This window comes from Terrapene carolina, unplaced genomic scaffold, assembly GCF_002925995.2.
Source record: "Terrapene carolina triunguis isolate 2854851 unplaced genomic scaffold, T_m_triunguis-2.0 Scaffold33723, whole genome shotgun sequence".
Classification (NCBI taxonomy): Eukaryota; Metazoa; Chordata; order Testudines; family Emydidae; genus Terrapene; species Terrapene triunguis.
In genome coordinates, this window is record NW_020698074.1 from 3,919,883 (window position 1) to 3,945,111 (window position 25,229).

Sequence of the window (25,229 nt, forward strand, 5' to 3'; positions counted from 1 at the left end):
ATCAGGACTGTCCCTATAAAATCGGGACATCTGGTCACCCTACTGGGGCATGGCTACACTTGCAGATGTAGAGCACCAGGAGTTAGATCAGCCCTCGGAGACCGCAGCAAGGAAAATGCTGTCGTGTGTTTACACGGTCAGCTGTAAGCCACATTAGCAGCTCTTGCAATGCCACAGAGAGCAGTAGCTATCTCAGTGTGGAAGTGGCTGCAGCATGCTTTTCAAATGGGGGGGGGGGGGGGGAGTGTGACAGGGAGTGTGTTGTGTGTATGTGGGGGGAGAGACAGTGTGTTTTGGGGGGCAGAGTGTGTCAGCATGCTGTCTTGTAAGTTCAGACAGCAGCAGGGGGAAACCCCATCAGCCCCCCCCACACACACACACACACACGCCTCGGCGGCAGCAGCATTCCACAGTAATGGTTTGCTTTGTCCCAGAGCAGATAAGCAGCCAGCTGTCAGAAACGGAGCTTTGAAAGGGGATATCCGCATGTCTGCAGCCGAGTTCAAAACAATGACAAGAGTGGCCACTTGACTTCAAGGGTTATGGGACATTTCCGGAGGCCAATCACAGCGCAGTAATGCAACACGTCGTCCATACTGACACCCGGGCGTTTCAGCCAGGGCACAGAAAGCTCTAGGCTTCTCGTGGAGATGGATTACCATGAGCGCTCCAGCTGCAGAGTCCAGGCACTCTAAGTGCCTTGCCAGTGTGGACACTTCAGGAGTTAGGGCGCCCAGGGCTGACTTAATGCACTCTAACTTGTGCAGCCAAGGCCTAGGTCTTTTCCTCTGCCCCTTCCTGGGCTCATTCTTTTGCAGACTCTTCACCCCTTCCCAGGCTCTGCAGAGGTCTTTCCAGCTCTGGTACCAAGGAACGCCTCCCAGGGCTGTCTCTCTATCTGTGCCTGTGTCTCTTTCCTCTGGAAACAGGACTGGCAAGCTGCCTTCTTGGGGGTCTTGCCTTTTTGTCAACTCACCACAGAACCTTGATCAACCCCTGTGACTTCTCAGTGTCTTTCCTGGCCCTTTGCCAGAGCTCCCATCTTGTGAGATGATCTCAAGGCCTATTCTCTCCTGGGTCTCCTGCCTCCCTTCTGCTATTCCAAAGTCCTTCTGCTACTCTGAAGTCCTTTCTTTAATCACCCTACTCCCTCAGCTGAGACTCATCCTTAATTCAGCCACCCAGCTCCTCCCCAGCCAGGCATACCCTCCATGTGCAATTGGGTGCACTAATTGCTGTCTGGCCACAGTTCATTTTTTCTCCGTCAGCACAGGCTATGCACCCCATCACATGGTGATAATATTTGCCTACATTCAGGGGGTGGGAATTGTAAGGCTAAATTGATTAACCTTGTAAAGTGCTTTGAAATCTTCAGATGGCGGGTGTTACAAAAATGAAAGATATTTTTGTTGTAGGAGCAGCAGTGATCTGTATGCTCTGTATAACCTGTATGTTCAAAAGGTCTGTTACACTCTCCCCCCACCCCTCCTTTTGTCTCCTCTCCCTCTTTGAATACCTGTGAAGTGGCTTTCCCCCTCCCGCTACCTCCTGGAATGCTTGTGGGATGATTTGGCTCCTTGAACAACTGGAAGATCAGAAGAGCTCGTAGGTAGACAAGGTGTCTGGGATTCTAATTAGAGAGTGCTCACACACCCAATGCATGGACACTCCATGGACACTGTCCAAAGTGGAGTTTTTACCAACCAGATGCGGCCAAGTCATCTCTAGTCACAGGCCAGGAGGAACAGGTCCTTAGAAGGGGAAGGGGCCATGTGATCAGGAGTGCACTCACAAGATTGTATCTCCCGTGAAGGCCCTTCGCCCGGACCGCCTGGCCAGTGGCTCGCCGCGTTGCATTCCATGGTGCCTTGGGAAGACTTACCTTCATTACACCGTACATCGCTGCGCTGTGGAACATTTATCTTGAAGGATCCGGACATCTCCAGTGCCAAGCGCGAGTATGCGAGTGTGAGTGTGACCCCCCCCCCTTCTTTTGAGCTTAGCTATCAGTATAATAAACATGCTGCTTTCTGCCAAACTCTGGTGGGTCATTAGTCCTCCCTAAGCTTACTAGCTGGCCCAATTTCAGGTAACAATTTTTACCTCATATAAAACTATCTTCACCAGTAAAAGAAACACAACCAGTATGACATACACTCCTTCCCCAAAGTGTCTTAATTAAAAATGCCTTGTGTTCGTATATATTTAAAACTCATGTTTTAAAAGGCCTGACACTTTACAACCAGAGTCAAACTGAAACAGGAAAGAAAAGGTCTGCATGAGAATATTTAATAGCTCTGGGCTTGATTATACAACCTTGGTGAAATCCCTCAGCAAAACACTGGCACGGGATAATATGTCACATCATCCCTACCTTAAAAAATACATGTGAGTTCTGAAATGAAATCATTATTCTAGGAGAAAGAAAAATGCCTCAGTCAGTTTTGTTCTATGGAAAGGCACTAAATGAAACTACTGTGAAATAAGCAAGTGACTACTCTTTTCATTAGCTGTACTACACTGTAGCTACATTGCAGATACAGTAGGGATGGATTAAACTATGTAATTATACCCATTACTATGTAATTATACCCATACCTAAACGTTTTTTCCTCGGCACATTGCTGGTTTTGTATGAAAAATTCTCTTTCCCCTTTCTAAATAATAGTGCTGTTCCAGCAATCAAAGAATGAACAGACCACACTCCGAAATAAATCTGTGGCTGCATAACTACATGTCTACACTGCAGCAGAGAGCAAGCCTCCCAGCCTGAGTAGAGAGACGGGCTAGCAGGGCTCATGGTAGCACACTAAAAATAGCAGTGGATGTTCCAGCTTGGGCTGGATCTCGGGCTCCAACGCCCACCCCCTTCCCTAGCCTTCAGAGCCCAAGCCACAGCTTCAAAGCACTCTCTCTAGAACTATTTTTAGAGCACTAGCCCGAGCCCTGCTAGCTTGGGTCTGTTGACCCAGGCTGGAACACTCACTCCCACTCACTCCAGACTTCTGCGCAGGCATATCCTTAGTGGCCACAGTGACTTCATGATTGGAAACAGATATAATTACAGCGAGGAGTCCGGTGGCACCTTAAAGACTAACAGATTTATTTGGGCATAAGCTTTTGTGGGTAAAAAACCCACTTCTTCAGATGCAGGCATTATTATACATGAAGAGAAGGGAGTTACCTTACAAGTGGAGAACCAGTGTTGACGGGGCCAATTCAATCAGGGTGGGTATAGTCCACTCCCAATAATTGCTGAGGAAGTGTCAATACCAAGAGAGGGAAAGTTGCTTTTGTAATGAGCCAGCCACTCCCAGTCCCTATTCAAGCCCAAATTAATGGTGTTAAATTTGCAAATGAATTTTAATTCTGCAGTTTCTCTTTGAAGTCTGTTTTTGAAGGTTTTTTTGGTTGAAGAATGGCTACTTTTAAATCTGTTATAGAATGTCCAGGGAGATTGATGTGTTCTCCTACTGGCTTTTGTATGTTACCATTCCTGATGTCTGATTTGTGTCAATTTATTCTTTTACATAGAGAATAAATCTCTATGTAATAAATATCCGGGCTGGGACCGAGGGGTTCAGAGGGCAGGAGGGGGAATCAGGGCTGGGGCAGGAGGTTGGGTGCGGGAAGGGGTGCAGACTCTGGCTGGGGCTGCAGGCTCTGGGGTGGGTCTGGGGATGAGGGGTTTGGGGTGCAGGAGGGTGCTCCAGGCTGGGATCGAGCAGTTCGGTGGGTGGGAGGGGGATCAGGGCTCGGGCAGGGGGTTGGGGCGCAGGGAGAGGCTTAGGGCTGCAGGCTCTGGCCAGAACTTGTTTGTGAAATTTCAAATACCTTCCAGTAGAGGAGTCAAAAAGTTATTGAGGTTTTTAATTTTCCCTCCATGAAAAGTTACAAAAGAGAACACAGGTTGTGTTGCCTTCTAAATTATTCACATGTTTTTGTTTTTCAACAAAACAAGAAACATAATTCAAAAATTATCAGGGTTCCCTTACCCTCACTTCCTCCCCTCCCACCCCACTGGGATGCTTTTGCTGGTTTTAAAGAAATAAAAAGGTGGGGAAGGAGTGGGAAAACCCAACTAGATAGAATTGAGATGTATGAAGCAATCCAACTTTCTTGAACCACAGCACACATTCCACGTGAGTTCACCTCTGTTCAAGTTCTGGTAGAAACTCACGTCAGTTCTTCTTGTATCTGCACAGATTTACCCATGCTTAGAGTTCTTTCCTGTTGAACTCCAAAAGATGCTAAATATATGGCCTCACCGGTGGCCTAGTCATTTGAATATGTCTTTGAGTCTTTAACAATCAACATGCTGTAGTCATGAACACAGAAATATTTTGTACTGAATAAGACAAAATTTGATCTGCACCACCTTTACCAGCAATTAATGGGATATGATGACAAATCTATCAAATGCATCAGCTGTCTGCTCTTCAAATTAGAAAGGTAGATTTTTAATTGAACTGAGCAACAGTTCCGTAGCACAAAACCAGTTTATGTTTACGCAGAGTTTGGTTCCTTCTTTGGAGTTGACTAATAGCTGCTCATTAAAATAGCTGTGTCTGGACACACACACACACACACACACACACACCCCTCTCTCTCTCTCATTCTTCATGAATTTTCAGAGAGTCATCCCTTTTGTTTCTGATTTCAGGATCCACCTGATGCCATTATGATTCTTTAAAAAAAATGAAAACAGTGATTGATAGGTCTGTTCTCCCATAATTAGTTATTTATAGAATACCGATCTTCCTAGTTCAAAAGCTCCCTCGCCCCTGCACCTAGGCATGATGAATACAAGTTTCAGAAGTGTCCAAAGGCCAGAGTTTCAAAGATATTTAGGTGCCTAAAAATGGGATTTTCAAAAGGGCCTATGCAAGTTTGGCACCTAACTTCACTAAAATATTAAAAGTTAAGAACTTTGTAAAGATACAAAGCTTATTTATTAAACATAATATAAGATAGACATCAAATACAAGTGATTGAACATAACATGTAAACACACACAATCAGATGGGAATACATCCCTAAGGTTTCATTTAAACATCAGTGCAGAGATGGAAAAAGATAATTATGTATATAAAATGTTAGTGTAAGAAAGTGATTCCTGGTAAAGCAAAGGGCTCAAATAGCACTCGCGCTTCAAAGGGCAAGCATGCAAACAGAGCATCTACATAAATGACAAGTCAGTTTTCAAAATTTCACTGTAAAAAGAAGCTACTTCAGTCAAATGGCATGATGAATTCTAATTAATAGAAAGTATTAGACTGAAACAAAAGGCAAAAACATCACTACAGAATAAACAGAATCTCACATTAAGGACCATTTACTCTGATAATTCTGTCAAACTGACAGCAGTAAGTGAATCTTAGTTCTCTGTAAAAAGAACAGGAGTACTTGTGGCACCTTAGAGACTAACAAATTTATTAGAGCATAAGCTTTCGTGGGCTACAACCCACTTCTTCGGATGCATATTGAGTGAAACATATATTGAGGAGATATATATACACACATACAGAGAGCATGAACAGGTGGGAGTTGTCTTACCAACTCTGAGAGGCCAATTAAGTAAGAGAAAAAAAAGAAAAAAGTTCTCTATGGTGCTGTAATTGGCATCCTCAGTGCTCACACATGTAGATTCAAGAACAATTAAGCTCTATGCCTTAGCCATGGAGATACGACAATGACAATGCTAACAAGCACCTAGAATGACGATAAATTGTTGGCACTTCAGAGATGGAAACAAGCTGGAGTATGTTAGTACAGAAGGCTTAATGAGATGTTGAGGTGTGTGTGTGGCTATGGGATAATACCATCTGACATAGATTCAGATTCAAGTTACGGCTGTGGCTAGTTTAAGTGAAGCCTACTTAAAACACTTAACAGCGGCTGAGGCCTAATGATCTCACTGAGTACATGTCTTTGCATTGCTAGATAGTGCTATTGGACCCAATCACTCCTGAGCAAATTTAAGAGGGGAAATGATGAAACATGCATCTTAGGATCCTTCTACCCTCTTCCCCCCATAACCAAACATGATAAACCTGGATGTGCCTGAATTGCTTTCTACATTTTGAGCCCAATTCTCCTCTCATTTACACCTGTGAGAATCAAGAATAACTCCTTTTAAGTCAATGGAGTAACATAGGTTTAAACACATTTAAGTGAGACCTTTTGTATCATTTCACCCTAATATGTTATACCAGGGGTGAGCAAACTTTTTGGCCCGAGGGCCACATTGGGGAGCAGAAATTGTATGGTGGGCCATGAATGCTCACAAAGTTGGGGTTGGGATGCAGGAGGGGGTGAGGGCTCTGGTTGGTGGTGCAGGCTCTGGGGTAGGGCCAGAAATGAGGAGTTCAGGGTGCAGGAGGGGGCTCCGGGCTGAGAAGGGGAGTGCAGGGGGGAGAGGGAGGGGGAGGGCTCCGGCTGGGGGTGCAGGCTTTGGGGTGGGGCTGGGGCTGGGGATGAGGGTGTGACGGGTTGAATCACAGAAACCCCCTTGGGAGCTGCCAGCTAATGTGCAAAGACTACCTCTGCTCCTGATTTCCCTGCCAGCTCAGGACTCCAGCACCCTGTCTTGCTGAGTCAGACACTCCTGTCTGGCTTCAACACAGACCCAGGGTCTGAATCACTTGTCCCAAAGCTGCAAGTTTACCTGAAAACAGCTCACAGTAGTGTGCTTGTCTTTAGCACTCAGATGCCCAACTCCCAATGGGGTCTAAACCCAGATAAATCCGTTTTACCCTGCATAAAGCTTATACAGAGTAAACTCATAAATTGTTCGCCCTCTATAACACTGATAGAGAGATATGCACAGTTGTTTGCTCCCCCAGGTATTAATACATACTCTGAGTAAATTACTAAATAAAAAGTGATTTTATTAAATACAGATAGTAGGATTTACGTGGCTCCAAGTGGTAACAGACAGAACAAAGTAAGTCACCAAGCAAAATAAAATAAAATGCGCAAATCTATGTCTAATCAAACTAAATACAGATAATTTCCTCACCAGTTCCAGAGCACTCCCTTTTACAGGCTAATCTCCTTTTAGCCTGGGTCCAGCAATCACTCACACCCCCTATAATTACTGTCCTTTGTTTCAGTCTCCTTCAAGTATCCTGGGGGGGGGGTGGAGAGGCTCCTTCTTTAGCCAGCTGAAGACAAAATGGAGGGGTCTCCCACGAGTTTAAATAGACTCTTGTGGGTGGGGACCCCCCTCCTCCCTCCTATGCAAAGTCCAGCTCCAAGATGGAGTTTTGGAGTCACCTGGGCAAGTCACATGCCCCTGCATGACGCAGTCTTTACAGGCCGACGCCATTGTCCACATGGTATCTTGCATGTCTCCAGGAAGACTTCTTATGTAGATTGGAGCATTCCAAGATGCATTGTTCCCCAAGTGTTTCCTGATCAGATACTTAACCTGGCGAATTCCTTCCTAAAGAAGCTGACCAAATGCCTCCCAAAGCTTACTTAGAAACCAAGCAAGCATACAGCCCATATTCTTAACCTCAAGTAGAAAATTATATATGTACAAATAGGATGAATAGATTCAGTAGACCGTAACCTTTACGGAAATATATTACCTGGCACAGGCAGCACAAAACATATTCCAGTTATGTCATACGTACATTTATAAGCACCCCCTCCCCATAAAGCCTCATGGGGTACACTGTCACAGAGGGGTTTGGGGTGCAGGAAGGTGCTCCGGGCTGGGATCGAGGGGTTCGGAGGACGGGAGGGGGATCGGGGCTGGGGGAGGGGGTTGGGGCATGGGGAGAGGCTCAGGGGTGCAGGCTCGGGGCAGCACTTACCTCAAACAGCTCCTGGAAGCAGCGGCCATGTCCCCCCTCCAGCTCCTATGTGGAGCTGCGGCCAGGCGGCTCTGCGCACTACCCCATCCGCAGGCGCAGCCCCTGCAGCTCCCATTGGCTGCAGTTCCCACCAATGGGAGCTGTGGAGGCGGTGCTTGGGGTGGGGGCAATGTGCAGAGCAGAGCCCCCTGGCTACCCCTACGTGGAGGAGCCGGAGTGGGACCATGCTGCGGCTTCCAGGAGCCATGTGGAGCAGCCCCCGACCCTGCTGCCTGGCTGGAGCGGGGCCATGCCCCTGCTTCTGGGAGCTGCGTGGAGTGGCCCCCGACCCTGCTCCCTGGCTGAAGCGCCAGAGCGGGGCAAGCCCCAGACTCCACTCCCCAGCAGGACCTTGAGGACTGGATTAAAACGGCTGGCGGGCCAGATCCGGCCTGTGGGCCGTAGTCTGCCCACCCCTGTGCTATACTATTTATGAAAAACCAAACCATCAACTATAAAGATCATCAGGAGCCGATGTGTCTTGGCTATATTGGAATTATTTTATTAAATAAATTGCTCTGAACAAAGGATACCAATTAGCTATCTTTATTTAGGATGGGATTTTCAAAAGCACTCAATATTGGCCCAGTTCTGCTTCCTTTACAGTCAGTCATAGATTTCAGTGGGAGCAAAGCTGGCCAACCCTGAGGGCTTTTGAAAATCCCTCTCCTCTTGATTATTACTTCACCTGCCTTAAAATGAGCTTTCGTAAATGGATTTTAAGAGTTATCGTGTTTCCTAGTAGCAGCAGGAATTACCTCTTTTCTTTACATGACTTTACAGCAATACCAGCCCTCCTCAGTAGATTATAATGGACTCCCTGCACCATCTATGACACTATCTATTAGGAAGACAATTCTTCATTGTTCTTTCTGTGACAGTGATAAATGTATTAGATTTGGGGCATGTCTACATTGCAATGTTAAGTCGATGTAAGGCAGCTTATGTCAACCTAAATACGTAAGCGTACACACTAGAGTGTTCCTCCCACTGCTGTAACTCACCAGCTGTGCCAAGCTAGTAAATCCACCTCGATGATCATCTTCCTTTCCAAATGCAAACAGATGGACATCATACCAAAAGTGTCTCTACAGACACTGCATTGCCAGAACTATGTCGACCTAAGCCTTACGCCTCTCATCGAGGTGGATTTACTAGCTTGGCAAGCTGGTGAGTTACAGCAGTGGGAGGAACACTCTAGGTGTGTACGCTTGGATGCCTAAAATGATGCTGCAAAATCCATATTTAGGCATCTAAGTAAAAATGGCCTGTGGTGCTAAGCAGCCTCAATGGTTCTCAATCCAGGGTACACATACCACTGGAAGTACACAGGAGTCTTCCAGGGGGTACATGAACTCATCTAGATATTTGCCTATTTTTACAGCAGGCTACATAAAAAAGCACTAGTGAAGTCAGTACAAACTAAATTTCAAACAGACAATGACTTGTTTATGCTGCTCTATACACTAAAATGCAAGTACAATATTTATATTCCAATTTATTTTATAACTATATGGTAAAAATGAGAACGTAAGCCATTTTTCAGTAATAGTGTGCTGTGATACTTTTGTATTTTTATGTCTAGTTTTGTAAGCAAGTAGTTTTAAAGTTAGGTGAAACTTGGGGATGCGCAAGACAAATCAGACTCCTGAAAGGGGTACAGCAGTCTGGAAAGGTTGAGAGCCACTGGGCTAGATGGCCATACGTTGGCAGAAGTGCCCTAAATTACTCCTGGGGCAATTCTGCACCACTGCACAATGTAGAATTTTGCAGAAATTGACGTTGTGCATGCAGAATTTCTTTCCTCCCCCCCTCCGCACTGAAATGGGCTGCAGTGCTGCTGGCCGCCACTAGGGACCGCTGGACCCAGTAGAGCCCAGCTTGCACATAGAAGACACTGCTAGGGGGAGGGGGGGGAGAGGGAGAGGGAGCTAGAGCAAGGGTTTTCAACCTTTTTCTCTCTGAGGCCCCCCCTTAACATGCTATAAAAATTCCATGGCCCAGAAGGGGTGCAGGGGCAGGGGGGGCTCAGGGCTGGGGCCTTGGGCATAGGCATAGTTTGACTTCTATTTGTGGGGGGGGGGGGGGGGGGGGAATTGGGACCAGCAGGGCTCAAGCCACCTCCACATGGTGGGGTCCAGGGAGGGAGCGCCACCTCCACCCCCTGACTCACCTCAGCAGGCCACCCAGCCAGTCTGGGTTGGGAGCGGAGGGGATACAATCAAAAATTATAACTCAAAGGTGGGGGGCTTAGCTCAAAAAGTTTGAAAACAGCTTAGGGTGCAGGGGAGGGGGTAGCTAGGGAGTGTGTGCAGGCGGCGGGAGGGGTAACTCGGGGGGGGTGTCGCTAGGGGCTGTGTGCAGACGGGGTAGCTCAACTTGCAGGGGGGGTAGCTGGGGCTGTGTGGGGGCAGCAGGGCCGTCCCTAGGAATATGCAGAATATGCAGCTACAAATTTCATGGTGCCCTAGGCAGCACCAGCTCCAGTGGCCAGCCCTATCCCCCGGCCGACCCCCCCCAACGGGCTGTGCCTGTTGCAAGGGCAGGGCCGTCCCTACGGGGGGTGTGGGGCCCAGGACAACTCCCTCCGCCCCGCTTCTTAGCCTTCCCCCCTGCTCTGCCCCTGGCCTGCCCCCACTCCACCTCTTCCCCCTAAGCCTCTTCCCCCAGCGACCCTGCACTCACCGGCAGCGGCGGGAAGTGGAGCAACCCAGCCCCAGGCCGCTCCACTCCGCCAGCTCAGCTGCCGGTGAGTGCGGGGGGCGGTCCTTCCCCGAGCGACACGGCTGGGGAAGCAGAGCGGGCTGGGTCACTCCACCTACCACTGCAGGTGAGTGCGGGCATGGGGGGGGGCGGCAGACCCCTTCCCCCACGCACCCCCCCCCGGGGCTGCCGTGTTGTGGGGGGGGGGGGGGGGGGGGGGGGGCAAAATGCCCTCCATGTCCCCAACTCTGCCCATGCGCTCAGGGCTTCTGCCCCACAGGGAGCACCAGGGCTCAAGGCTCCAAGATTCAGCCCTGCACCTCCCCCAGCTTCAACCTTGCGGGGGGCACTGGGGATTGGGGCTTCAGCCATGGGGCCCCGCAGACCCTTGAAAGGGCTCACGGACCCCCTGGGGGCTGCAGAACCCTGATTGAGAACCGCTAAGCTAGAGGGTTCCTGGCAGCTGCATTTCCCAGCACACTCTGAGGGAAGGAGAGGGCGACACACAGGAAACTCTGTACAAGCCTGGCACCGAGCATCAGGCTGTTTCTCCCTCTGGATCCCTGGGCTCTGGGGAGTATGTGCAGGTATCTGGGCCAGGGAACCTTGGGGCTAGGCTTTTGGTGGGATAGGGTGTGGGTATCTGGCTGGGGGGGCCACAATTAGGCTCTGGGAAGGAGGGGGGTTGGGTTTATTGGCTGGGAGGGGCTCAGCTGGGCTCTGGGGTGGTTGTGGTGGTCTGCCCCCTTCCCCCCCAGCTAGGCTCGGGGGAGGGGGAGAGGAGAGCAAAGAAACAGGAACTGGGTTGTCATAGGGGCTTCTTTAACGCTCTACTCCTGAGGGAAATTGTGTGTGTCTGTATTGTTACAAACATACTTGCTGATAGGTATTTTGAAATAAATCACCAAAATAATTAAAACTGGCATGACTATGTAGTGTTATTTTGATCAATAAAATGCGCAGAATTTTAAAATATTGTGCACAGTATTTAATTTTTTGGTGCAGAATGCCCCCAGGAGTAAGTGAATAGAGCCCACAAAAAGCCACACTTCTAAAGAAGAGCACTATGTAAGCCCCCCTCTCTCTCTCTCACCAACAGAATTTGGTCCAATGAAAGATATTACCTTACCCACCATGCCTCTCTAAAACACTTCATACAAGTGAGTTTGAAAAAGTCTTAAGAGAACTTATGAGTAAAGTACATGTCCCACTGCCATCTACTGGGGCATGATAGAACTGCTGCTATGAAGAGTTCTCTCCATTGGATGAGATGGTTCTATAACTTAAAACATGTTTCTATTCTGAAAAGCTGTGAAAGCGGCGTTGTGGGATTTTATGCTATTGTTTCTCAATTACTCTCTATATATTAAATTTGCTCAGTTTACAAATAAAACTATAGGAAGTCTCTTCGCTCCAAGTCACCAGCCCTGTAAACACAGTCTGTTTTTTCCTTCTTGCACATCACCACCAGTAATAACAATCCTGCAGGCCAAATTATCTCCTCAATTTTCAGGGTTGCACAAATATATGGAGTCACTGAGAGACAAACAAACCTTAGAACCCTCAAAGATGATATTTTTACAGAGTCATTTTTGGGGGTAGAACTGCACTTCAAGGATTAGTCAAGCCACAGTTTAGTGATGACAGTCTTCAGTTCAAATTCCATTGATTCTTTATAGTACGTGTGCATTTGGATATTTAATAAGTCCATTGCTGGGAGTGGAGGAGGAAGTATAACCACAAACTATTGCAAATTGAGAGAAGATTTTTCATCTGTTCTCTACATACTCAGCACTCTCAGCAGTGCAAATTAACAGCCCATTATATACACATTACCCAACTTATAAAAATTGGAGAGGTAGTTCTTCCAATTTCCTCACTGCAGTTAATATTTTCCTCAAAAATTTTACTTATTTGGGCATGAACCATGTGCGCATAAAGAAAAGAATAATACATCCAAAGTTATATTGAGTCCAAGTGGAAGCTTCCTTATCTAGGAAATCAGTGGTAAGAGTCCCATTGATTTTAACAGGAGATGGAGCTAGCCCTTAATGCGACTTGCAATAAGGCCAACCAGCTTCACCACCTATGAATCTCAAGGGTACAGCCTATTCTTCACCAGCTATTCAGTGTCCCAAAAGTGCAATTCTGCTCAGTTAAAATTTCAATGTACACTTTTTAAAGAAAAATGGAATTGTTCTCCACTGATTATGGAATGTACCTTTGCCAGGCAATTAAAGGAGGCCCCAATCCTGCAAGCTGACTGTGAATGAGTGCACCTAAGTAAAGCTCCATTGACTTCAATGGGGATTCATGTGTGCACACTCAATCGCAGGATCATGGCCTGGGGACAAAATTCTCCGGTTGGTGATCTATACATGTTGAAAAAGCTGAATACCATAGTGAAAAAACTATGATTATTGACTATAGGATCCACATGGGTGGAATACCCAAGTTCTGGGTATTAGTATTACTCTATAGGTTAGAGGAATATTTTGCCCATAAATCCTTTTCCTACAGTATATTTTCAAGCAGGTCTCATTATTTGCATTATTTTAACTAATGTTAAAACTCTGCTACTGGAACTTCTCTGCTGTTGCTTCATGTCTGCCTCTGTGGCATATTAAAAAATTCACTGTGTATGTATACTGGAGCATGGGGGGAGGGATAGCTCAGTGGTTTGAGCATTGGTCTGCTAAACCCAGGGTTGTGAGTTCAATCCTTGAGGGGGCCATTTAGGAATCTGGGGCAAAAATCTGTCTGAGAATTGGTCCTGCTTTGAGCAGCGGTTAGACTAGATGACCTCCTGAGGTCCCTTCCAGCCCTGGTTTCTATGATGGCTTAGCATTTGGTTTATCTGAGCAAAAACTCAATTGAACAGTTATTCATGGAAAGTGAATACCAAAGGTGAGGAAGAAAATTCTAGTGGAAGTTGTATTGCTGTCACCGTTTTCCTACATCTTTGGAAACCCAGTTATGTTAGCATTGTGCAAGCATATCAGAATCAGAAATGAAAGACTACAAAATGAAAAGGGAAACTGATAAAACAGCATCCTATTTGAAAGAATTGCAAAAAATAAGAAATCCACATATATGGGGAAGAGAGTACCAAGTTAAATTTTTAGAATGATTTCAGTTTTAATGTTTTACATTAATACTAAAATAGACAGATGACAAAATGACAGATACCAACAGTACTCCCAATTCTCCTCTCACAAGTATAAATCAGCTATAATTCTACTGATGTCAGTAGAGTTACACTGACTTGAAACTGATGTAAGTTAAGAATCAGGCGCAGTGTTCTTTAAATCTGGTTCCACTTACATTTACTTCTCGCTAACGTGGTCTGCTTGGGAGAACTCTGATGCTGGAACAGTAAAGGAATTGTAGGTAAAAATTAAAGTTGCATTGGCTGAGCAGTTGTTTATCCCTAGCTGCACAACATTTGATGGTCTGTAACACTGCCTAACACATTAATGTAAATTGTAGGGGAAGAAGGTCTTAAATGAATAGGAATAAGAAATGGCATCATACAGTAGCAGCAAGCAACAAAACACCATGAACTTCCACTTAACAGAGAAAGATGATGTTTGCAGTCTTCCTTGGGGAAGTTTTCAGTGGAATGATTACAGCTGCTATGACAACAAGGGGGAGGATGTGATGTCACATAATGATCCAAGTGACTGCAGTCACATTGTCCCAGCACACCGCTCTAGTTGCCAGCTGGAAATCCAGTAGAGACCTTATTAAGTGCATCTGTTCAGTAATTACTACAACTTTCCACGCATCACATTTTCAACTTTGAAAAACAGCCAGAGATCATAGGTTCCAGATACTGATTTAATACCAGGGGTTACATTCTGAGTTCTGAAAATCTCAAGTTGGAAGCTATTAGAAATCCAGGGTCAGGTTTCAGTGGAACTATTAAATACAATCTATGTCACTGGAGAGAGAAGCTAGGAAAAATCAACACAATTGTTTATGAATTCTTGGAAATGCGCTATGGAAAATGAATATGGCTGGTAGGCTTCACTCTGTGTGACTTAAATTGCTTCAATTATAGGTCAGATTATTTTCTAAATTACTCCACACTAGTGTAAATCTTTGAGGCCAGATTCTCAGCTAGTGTAAATCATTGTAGCTCTCAACCTCAGTGGAGCTATGAGTTTTCATACGCCTTGACTTGAGTGGTGTTACTCCAGATTTACATTGGTGTAAATGAGAACATAGCTACAGAGCCACAAACGTGCATTTACACTGCATACGAAAAAACAGGCTAATTAGCAGAGCATAAGAATTTTTTTAAAAAATAGTTCTGTGGCAGAACAAATCCCAAAAGACGGTTAGATTTGAAAGCTCTCTCCCCCAGTCTTCAAATCTTGTATTGGCCAGAAATACATAACCTTAATAGAAAAAAAATCAACCACTTTCTATCTTTGATTTCTCTCATAATTTAGATTTGGAAAGGGAGGGTAACTTCCTAAATTCAGGCTTGTTTCATGCCAAGTTTGTTTGGCCACCAGTGTATCCAAGGTGAAATGTTTAACATTACGGTGGCCATAGCAAACTCTGGAGGAGATATCGATTAGATTACCTAAAAGTCTTTCCTTCCTCTAACTTCTGTGGTCCTATGAGGTAACCCAGACTAAGTCAGCTAAATAGAAATGTTCTAAGCATTGAATTTAAATGCTTTTCCTAAACTGGTGAGACTGAGTTCAGGCTTCTATGATTCTCCTGCAACAATAAGTGACATCTCTGACACCAAATGCAAGAAGCCTATTTCCCTGCATTCCTTACACTACTTTAGGTGTTATCAGGGAAATACAAACACCCAAACTTGAGTCTTGTCAAGTAAAAAAGGAACTCAGTTTGAACGGGTTTACATTGTATTTATTTGTAATTTTAAAGAATCTGCAAATATTCTCTTACTGCTACAGGTCTTAAGTAGTTATTTTACAGGTCAATGGATTTAATGAGACTAGTGACTGAAGTGCAAAACAACAAGATAATTTTGTTAGGCAGACACGAAACATTGACTATATGATTGGTATTGAGTTTAGCACCTTCTGCAGCCTGAAACTTGCAGCTATTACTCAGCTAAAAGTCTCATTGATCCCTGGATAAAGCTGAATTAAACATGGTTTGCCGAAAGAATCTTCCCTCCCCCAGGGTTGGAAAGCAACGGTGCAGCCTGTCATTGTGCTCCCCACTCCAACACCATACATAAAGGACAGAGACAATCCCATTGTCTATGCCCCAGAACAGCCCATCTCTGTTACCAGAGACAGCCATATTGGAGCACTGTTCTGCGGTTCATATACATATATGAACATATACATATATGAACCATGTGCTCCCTCTCTGCATCCTCTCCCTAAGGAAGAAGCATGATCTAGTGGTTGGGATGCTAGTCTAGGGCTCAGGAGACATGGGCTCAATTCCTCACACCGCTGCAGACTTCCTGTGTAACCTTGGGCCAGTCATTTAGTCGGTCTGTGCCTCAGTTCGCCATCTGTAAAATGGGGATAATAGCACTTCCCTACCTCACAAGGGTGTTGTAAGGATAAATACATTCAAGAACGTGAGGTGCTCTGTTGAAGAGTAACTCACCAGCTGACATGCCCCCTCATGGCAGGGCAAAGCACAGCAGGACCTTCCCCCCAGTGGCCTTGGGGTCTGACAGCCATTCAGGCCCAGTGGTGATTCCGTTCTTCTAGCAACTTGTCCCTCCACCAAGGTCAGGCCCAGTGGTGATTCTGTTCTTCTAGCAACTTGTCCCTCCACCAAGGTCATGTAGTCTCAACCCTTCCAGGGTAACGCGTCCCAAATAAAGTTTCCAGCCACACTACTAGTCATCCATACAGTCTCTCTCCCAACTCCCCCACCTCTGTCTCCAGGGCTCCTCTTCAATCCCACTTAGAATAGCAGGTTCCTGGGTTTCTCCCCAACAGAACTCAAACACTCCCGAACAAAACCACACAGAAGTTTAGCCGCTGCCCTCCCCCGCTCCCCCGGGCCTGAGTTTTTAGTCCCTCTGGGTTCTCTTCTGGAACACTGACCTACAGGGCTACATACCTGGAACCTTGCCCGTTTTAGGGCCCACCACAGAGTTAGCTCCTTCCTGTAGCTTCCCCATACTTCCCTTCCCAGAAAGCAGGAGCGGGTTCTCAACTGGGGATACATATATGCTTGGGGGTACACACAGATCTTCCAGGGGGGCACATCAACTTATATCTAGATATTTGCCTAGTTTTACAACAGGCTACATAAAAAGCACTAAAATGTCATAAATGACTTGTTTATACTGCTCTATATACACTATACACTGAAATGCAAGTACAGTATGTATATTCCAATTGGTTTATTTTATAATTATTTAGTAAAAATGAAAAAGTAAGCCATTTTTCAGTAATAGTGTGCTGTGACTTTTGTATTTTTATGTCTGATTTTGAAAGCAAGTAGTTTTTAAGTGAGGTGAAACTTGGGGGTATGTAAAACAAATCAGATTCCTGAAATGGGTACAGTAGTCTGGAAAGGATGGAGAGCCACTGCCCTAGACCCCTTCTCTCCTAGATCTCCACCTTCCTGAGTCTCTCTCCTCTCTGTTATTCTGAATTCCTTCCTTTATGATGATAACCAGCTCCTCCTCAGCAGGGTCTGATAACAAATTGAATCTACACACCTTCCAGGTATAGATAAGTTGTCTAATTGAGCCGCCAGACTCTCATTAACCCTTTTGCTGCCACAGTGGGTTGTACACACAATCATATGCTCAGATACTATGGTAAGATAGATAAATCAGTTGAACCGCAGTGGTGATGTTATGTATCTAGAAAGTCGAGGGCAGGATTTGCCTCAGACAGTCAAAATTCAAAAAAATTGTACAAGATAGTCAGAGGAATTCTCCTTAGTGGATAAAATCATTATTGTCACTCCTATCACCTCTCCTCCTTGTCTAAAGCTCATGAGCTTATTTGCCTACACGCAAGGCCCAAACATGGCGGATAATGCTGCCTACTCTCACATGTCAAAACACAGTGCAAAGGTTTTACATTTCACAGCTTCCCTTAGAAATGAAATTGACAGGGGAAAAAAATACTTTAGAAGTGATGCGTACTGAAGTGCCACAGCACGACCTGATCCAGTTTCTACTCCACTGAGTTTGGCCTCAGAACTGGCAATCATCTTTCACCTCAGAATTATTTTGACATACCAGATGTCAACCCAGGACACTGACTCTTTAATTGTGTGCCAAGATATGTACCATGGGGCAAAGTGGTTTAGTACAAGAGGCAGCCAGGTCCTCAGTTGGTGTAAATCATCATAACTCTATTAAAGGATGGCCAGGCCTTTGCAAAGTAAAGCTCATGTAGGACTCCATCCTGTAAAGTGCGGAGCACTCCTATGAAATGTTGAGTCCCCTCTACTCCCATTGAAATCCCTCTCTCCCTTATGGATTCAGGGATTCCCAAGCCAGAAGAGACCATTGTGATCATCTAGTCTGACCTCCTGTATATAGAGCTTCCCCAAAATAATTCCTAGAGCTTGTCTTTTAGAAAAACATCCAATCTTAATTTAAAAATTGCCCGTGATGGAGAATCCACCATGACCCTTGGAAAATTGTTCCAACAGGCAATTACTCTTAAAAATTTACACCTTCTCTCCATTGGATGGTGTTACGCTGTGCTCTGAAAGATTGAAGAGCCCATTATCAGATATTTGTTCACCATGTAGGAACCACAACTGCAAAGACATATAAGAGCAAATCATAACAGGAATTCATGTTGCTTATTAGTGCATCAGGGTGCAATTCACCACTGTGTAGAGGGCCAGCACACGTCTACACCTCACCCACATAATTCTGATCATTCAACATTCATGGAAGTGAAGTGAATTTCATGCATAGCAAACAGATCTATCAGACAGGTTTGATTCTGGCTTTGTAATTTGGGAACAGAGTTAATAGCAACTTGCACCTTTTTAGATTCTCGTTCCACAATAAGTTTGTTAGAGAGACAAGGTGGGTGAGGCTTCTCGGCTCTCTGAGCTGAGGGGTGAAAACATTATCTTTTATTGGACCAACTTCTGTTGGTGACAGGGACAAGCTTTGGAGCTTACACAGAGCTCTTCTTCAGGTCTAGTAAAACCTGAACCAGACCTGTAGAGAAGTTATGTGTAAGCTTGAAAGCTTGTCTCTCTCACCAACAAAAGTTGGTCCAATAAAAGATACTACCTCACCCACCTTGTGCCTCTAATACCTTGAGACCAACATGGCTACAACATTGCATACAATATATTTGTTGTCAGTTTTCTTTTCACTACATTTGTCTTTCGTTTCTTTATATCATATTGTATCTGTATTGGTTTCAGAATACACTGACTATTTAATAAAATAATTAAAATAAAGACAAATTTTTATCATATAGGTAGGTTAGTATCACATTATCATGCTTAGAATTCCCAGTTCTACTGGTTCAGGTGGCAAGATACTTGACTTAAACATCAAAATTACTATTATCAGTTCCTCTCTATCAAAAAACAGTGGTAAGCAGAACTCTTAGTTGCATCACTGGAACTGGGTTTTTTAAAAATTCGTGTAACAGCTTAGTCCTGGTGAAATATGCTGACTGAAATCCCCAGTGATTGAAGTTTTCTATCTGCAGAACAGAAACAGCTCATGGATATGCAAGTGGAGCTCCCTTCACACTACCCCCAAACGAGAATTCAGTCCTGACTTGGAAGGCTCACTTCCAGAGGTGGAAATGTACTTCAGGTTCCTTCTCTACCAATAGTGGTACCAATTATGTTGTTTTTCCTGACATTGGACACATGGCCACTAGAAAATGGACTGAGCCCACGAAATGCATTTCACCTTGGCCACCAAAGAGTGATCATTTTTTTTCACAGCAATCCACAGAAGGAAAAATCTGAAAAGCCACTAAATTAGGTTAACGCATAGCATAGTTAGTGGGACCCTTGCAAGCTACTTGTATTTGGGAAGTGCAGTGCTGATTCCAGGTGCCGTCCTAATGCACTAACATGGCTCTTTAAAGAAAAGAAGAAGTATATCCGAGCAGCACAGTACAAATGTGGAGTGAGGCACCCATACCATCTCAACTGCAAAGATGTTTTCCACCAACAGTACCTCTTTAAAAGCCGTTGCAGATGATCAAGGGAGCTCCTGGAGTTAGCACTGCACTTCTGAAGAAGCTGAGGGGAATCCCATTGTGACGATCATGAAAAAATGCAACCTCATTACAGGAAAGATGAATTTAGGCTCCCTACCCCTCTCCCCCAGGGTGTCAATGTGATATTACAATTCCCTTGTTTTCCCCCCCAAAAAATGAAGAAAAGGGATTCCTGAGAACGTGTGGGCAATACTTGTTATAATTTCCTGTACATAAAGAACAACTATGTACTGTCAGTCAGATTGACATTTATTTTACATTAAGAATAAAAAACAGAACAAAAGTAAAACTTCCATGAAAGAGTACAGTGTGGGTGTTTCCTCTGTAGCAGGTGGTATCTGATCAGATTACAAGATGGCAGCTGCCATCAGAAGAACTCCTAAAAAATTAAAGTTACAGTACACATAAATAGCAACTATTATCTAGCTAATGTAAAGACAGTCTTTCAATTGAACAGCAAAATAAGCACAGTGCAAACTTCATATCTTTCTCACTCGTTTGATGTTTGATTGTCCTCTTTGAATAAAAATCTAAACCATACACGTCAGCTAGTTTGAATATTGGAACTTCTGCTGAGAGCCTATCAAGTGAAAATGTCAGAGAAACAGAATCATTTTCCTCTAACAAGGAACTTTAGAGGTAAAGAGGTTTTCCTTATTCTAATAAAGCTACACTCTGCTTCACTGTAGAACCTTTACCTAAAACTTTGAGCCCCACTCCTGCCTGGAGTCATATGACAGATTAAAATAAACAGTGCACATATCTTCACAAGTCACAATATTTATATAACCAATGCACAAAATAGATTACCAAGGTAAATTTCTGCAGTGACCGAATAAGAACATTGTGTCTGTGTACGCACTTCATAAATACACTTCCCTGGTTCACCACTTGAAATTTAACACCAAAATGGGGTTCAATGAATGAATCAGAAAATCACAAACTTTGAAGACACAGGAAACAGAGCTTATGAATAAATACTGACCAGAGACTGAACTACCATTGATCTGGACACACAGCTCCCATTTATTTTAACTGGAGCTCTGCATGCAGAATGGTGGCAGTGTCCATTTTAATGACAGTGAAGCTCAAAGAGTCTTTGCTGCAAGATCTCATAAATGGTTGACAACATTGTTATGAATCAGACCCACAAAACCATTTATTTCAGGTCAGTGTCTTCCCCCTCCCCCAATACCTAAACAATGTTGAGTTACAGTAGAACTCCCAACCAATTCAGTTACTTCTAATACACCTCTACCCCAATATAACGCTGACCTCGGGAGCCAAAAAAATCTTACCGCGTTATAGGTGAAACCGTGTTAGATCGAACTTGCTTTGATCTGCCGGAGCACGCAGCCCCGCCCCCCCCGGAGCGCTGCTTTACCGCATTATATCCGAATTCGTGTTATATCGGGTCGCGTTATATCGGGGTAGAGGTGTAGTTATAATTGTATTCTAGAACAATAAATTCGTTAGACTCATGTGGCTAGGACACTTAATGTTATTCAAACACTTCTGGATATGAAAAGCACGGGGTTAAAATTAGCTTTTAATCATAGAAAAATGATTAACAAAGAAGGAAAATATCATCTTGTTGACATTTTTGTTTACCATCTTCTCAAGCTGAAGGACAGTGGGTCTGATTCTTCACTTCCTTGCATATTTAGTTTAGTCAATTAGACCAGGTAGATATGAAACAGTAGATACGAAACACTAGCATTCTGATACACTAGTGTTCTACACTCACTATGCACCGGAGTGACAAGACAGGGTGCAAAGCAAGAAACAGGCACTGTGTTTTCATCGCTAGTCTTTTAAACTTTCACTTGCACTCTGATTTGCTTATTTCTGAATGGGGAAATTGGCTACAGAGATAATTTATCTTTCTGGAAGAATTCGAATCTAATAGCCCCACTCCAGGCAAAAACTTCATAGACTGTGAAATGTCCAGATGGAGAGGGAAGTCAAATAAAGGTCTCAGAACAAATACTTACTACTGGGTAGATTTATTATCCTGAATGGTCCCATAGAAATCAAGGGACTTGATTCATAGGCCCACTATGGTCCGTTTGCATAACTCCACTAGTGCAAAGGGACCATACACCCAATTTAAGTGGCTACTCAGGAAGTTTCCACCTGGTGTAGAAGTTTCCACCATGACTCCTCACAGCCCCAGTCATAATGGCTGTCGCTGGGAGAAAGAAGCATAGCCAGAGTCTCTGCTTTCCTGATATTCCCAGCTGCCAGAACTGTTTCTTTGGGCCTCCAATACCAGGCTGAAAATTACAGCAGCCTTGAACCTGCTCTAATTAACACTATGGCATGAACAGGACACTGACCAGCACCAGTATGATGGAGCTATAAGGGTTGCATGAATGCCTGGAGCCAAAGAACAGAGTTATGGGAAAAGGGCATTTCCCCAACCTTCCCTGCATTAGAATAATAGCAACCCACACAACTGATCTTCAATATTAGGCCCAAACCCTTCTCCAAGAAAAGCTACAATAAGTCTAATTGTAAATCATCATTAAGCAAACAGCCACACAGTAAGTCATCTCCTAGCTGGAAGACAGCAATTAGATGCATAGACAGATTAAAATGTACATCGCATGTCATTTTACACAGAGTTCCAGCTCAGCACAGACTGTTTTCAGCCTCATATTTTTACAGTTTTATTGCCTGATCTTCAAAAGTACTGACTTCCCACAATTCCTATTAACCTCAATAGAAGTTGTGGGAGCTCAATATTTCCAAGGAATCACTGAGACTCTTTGAAAACCTCGTTCTAAATACCGAGGCAGAATTCTCTTCCAATCAAAAGGAAGAAATACTAATGTTAAGCCCATTCCTCATAGTTTTTAGTTGGCATGCAATTGCTAAGAAATATTCACAGTCTTCGGTACAGAAACTTACACATATTTGATCACTCAAGAATCCTTTGTGTACTAGTAATCTTAGGAAGCATGTTTGCAAAGTTATCACAAACGCATATGTCAAATCAGTGCACATTTGTCAAGCCACACAGATCCTTTTGAAATATACCTATAATATTCTATTTCTACATACTATAGTGTACGATAACATGCAAATGGTTAGTTGTTTTCCTTGGGTACCCATTTGTGCATAAATCTTGAGGAAAACATCTGTGAGATAGCATGACTACTGTCTTAAAAAAACCCATGAAGTTGGAATTGTAAATCCAAGTCCTTTGATGCAAAATCTGCTTCAGTTTTCTCTAGCATAACTAGTAATAAGAGACAAATAGCCAAGACAGAAATCTTGTTGGTTCTAAGTATGTATTAATAAAATTAAGCACACACACAAATGCTTTGTTGCCTAAGCTAGTACTGTGTCCTTCCTAGGCCCAAAAAGAGAACAGCACCATGGGAATGCTAATCCCCCAAATTACCACAGAGTGATGCAAAGTGATGCCAAATAACCCTATTTATTCATAAAGATACAATGTGTTAAATAGGCCTTTATAATGGAATCTTGATTAAACTTTATTATGGAGAGGTGGTAGCCTCTCCATAGTTAAAGTAAAATAAAAATAATGCATAATATTTGTGTTGTACTTTTCCTCTTCAAAGTGCTGTATGGACATTAACATACTGCTATATGAAAATATTTTCCTGCAGTGCATAGTCTAACTTTAAATAGCTCTCCCAGAAAGTAGGTTTTAACAGTTGCAAAAGGCATTACAAGGCTCGGAAGACAAGAGAGGGAAGTTCTCACATCCAACAAAAAGTTTGCATCCATCATTAGAGAACAAAATTCTGCGCTCAGTTACACCAATGTAAATCCAGAATAAACTCCGCTGACTTCAGTAGTGCAAGAGAGCAGATTTGAGTCAATTTCTAAAAGATATACATAAAGTGATGGTTTCTTCCACGTAGATTATCCAAAATTCCCTCTTGAATTACAAAGAAAAATTAAAATCGGCATGGTGGCTTGTTTTCTTTTTGAGATATACAGGGATTTGCATAATGCAGCCCAGTGAGATGTAAAATTTTGAAAGAACAGCCTGTTCAGGTTACTCAGCGCATCTAATCTTTGCACAGCAAGCCTCACAAAGAAAGAAAAAAAATCTGCAGACACCTGTAGCTCTGAGAAGGCTCACTTTTTCTCCCCTGCCAGCATAATGAACACAAAGCACCAAATCCATTCCTTATGTAAACAACTGCACCAGGAACAAACATGGCCCTAGAAATTAAAAGCTCTCCTGATGCACTTTCCAATGCTAGCATATATATAAAGAGATTATACGTTTCTACTTTAGCTAGAAAATAGCACATGGTCATAAGTCTTTGAAAGCTTACTAGATGAGCCAAGAAATAATAAAAAAACAAACCCCCAAACTCCCAGTGCTTATGTTACCGGACTTGTCGGAAGGAAATGCATCAAGCAAGTTAGAAACATGTAATCCTAAAACACAGGCTTTCCTGAGGTAAGGCTCCAAAACAAAAGTTGTGCAAACCTCTATTCCAAAAAAAACAGATAAAAGGGTTTAGAGCAGCTACTAGTCAAAGGCAAATTTCTTCGACAGAGGAAAATAAAGAAAACAGCTGGATACAAAGCAAAGCAAAAGTTACAGGACATCTATGCATTTCAAAAAGCATTGTTGGTGGATAAACTGTCTCCTCATACTGTGCCTAATATACAAAGAAAGCTAGAAGAAAAGGGAGGGAGGGAAATTAAAACAAAAAGCCTCACCTATTGTAAAGCTAAAGCCATCAATGCTGAAAGTGGCACTCCGGCATTTTTTAAATCCTTCTTTTCTACTGCTTGGCTCTGTCATGATCCTGTCAGTTTGTACTCCAGCAGCAGTAGTTCTCCCCTCGTGAAATCAGAGCTTCTGAGCTAGCAATTAGCTGTCCTTGTATCTCTGCCTGTAGCAGCACTCACACCCGACTTCACACATCTCCTAACGCAGAGAGCTGAATCCGAAAGACATGAACCCAGCAGTATTCTCCACCCCCTAAAACTGCCGCTGGCATGTTATTGACATGCCTACTCAGAGTTTAACAACTGGTTAGAGGCTCTGGGATCCAAACTTAACAGTCAATTAGTGTAACACTCCTGAGTCAACAAGTCAATTGTCAAATTTCTGGGTAGGAGTTCAGTATACAATTAAAATAACCTGAAGTGTTAAATTTTGCTAGAATCTAAGCACTGGCACTCCTTGTATTCCATGTAGTTTTGGATATATTTTGCTTTCCACAACCAACTCTGTACAATTTTTCTTGAGTATGTACCCAAATATTTGGATGCTAATATCTAAACTGTATTGTTAAATTTATTCACCTACATTTGGGTTATTGCTGATTATGCACTATATGTATCTTATGACTTTTTAAACAAACACAAAGTATTTGTGGATAATCTAAGCACTATACCCAGATGTACAGACACTCTTTTCTTAACCTGTGTACTATATAATTTTCTAACATTAGCTTTAAACCCCTGCCTTTATAAC

The 25,229-nt window shown here is 43.7% G+C and overlaps 1 protein-coding gene across 3 annotated transcripts in view; it reads right to left on the reverse strand.

Moving 5' to 3' along the window:
- LOC113405011 (calcium/calmodulin-dependent 3',5'-cyclic nucleotide phosphodiesterase 1C-like) overlaps positions 1-24,611 on the reverse strand; it is a 423,587-nt gene extending 398,976 nt beyond the window's left edge. For all 3 annotated transcript variants that reach the window (XM_026663542.1, XM_026663544.1, XM_026663543.1), the window contains exon 1: positions 24,467-24,611. In XM_026663542.1, coding sequence (XP_026519327.1) covers positions 24,467-24,551 — 85 coding nt within the window. In that variant the 5' untranslated portion in view covers positions 24,552-24,611. The remainder of the gene's footprint in view (positions 1-24,466) is intronic.
- Between the last annotated feature and the right edge of the window lie 618 nt (positions 24,612-25,229).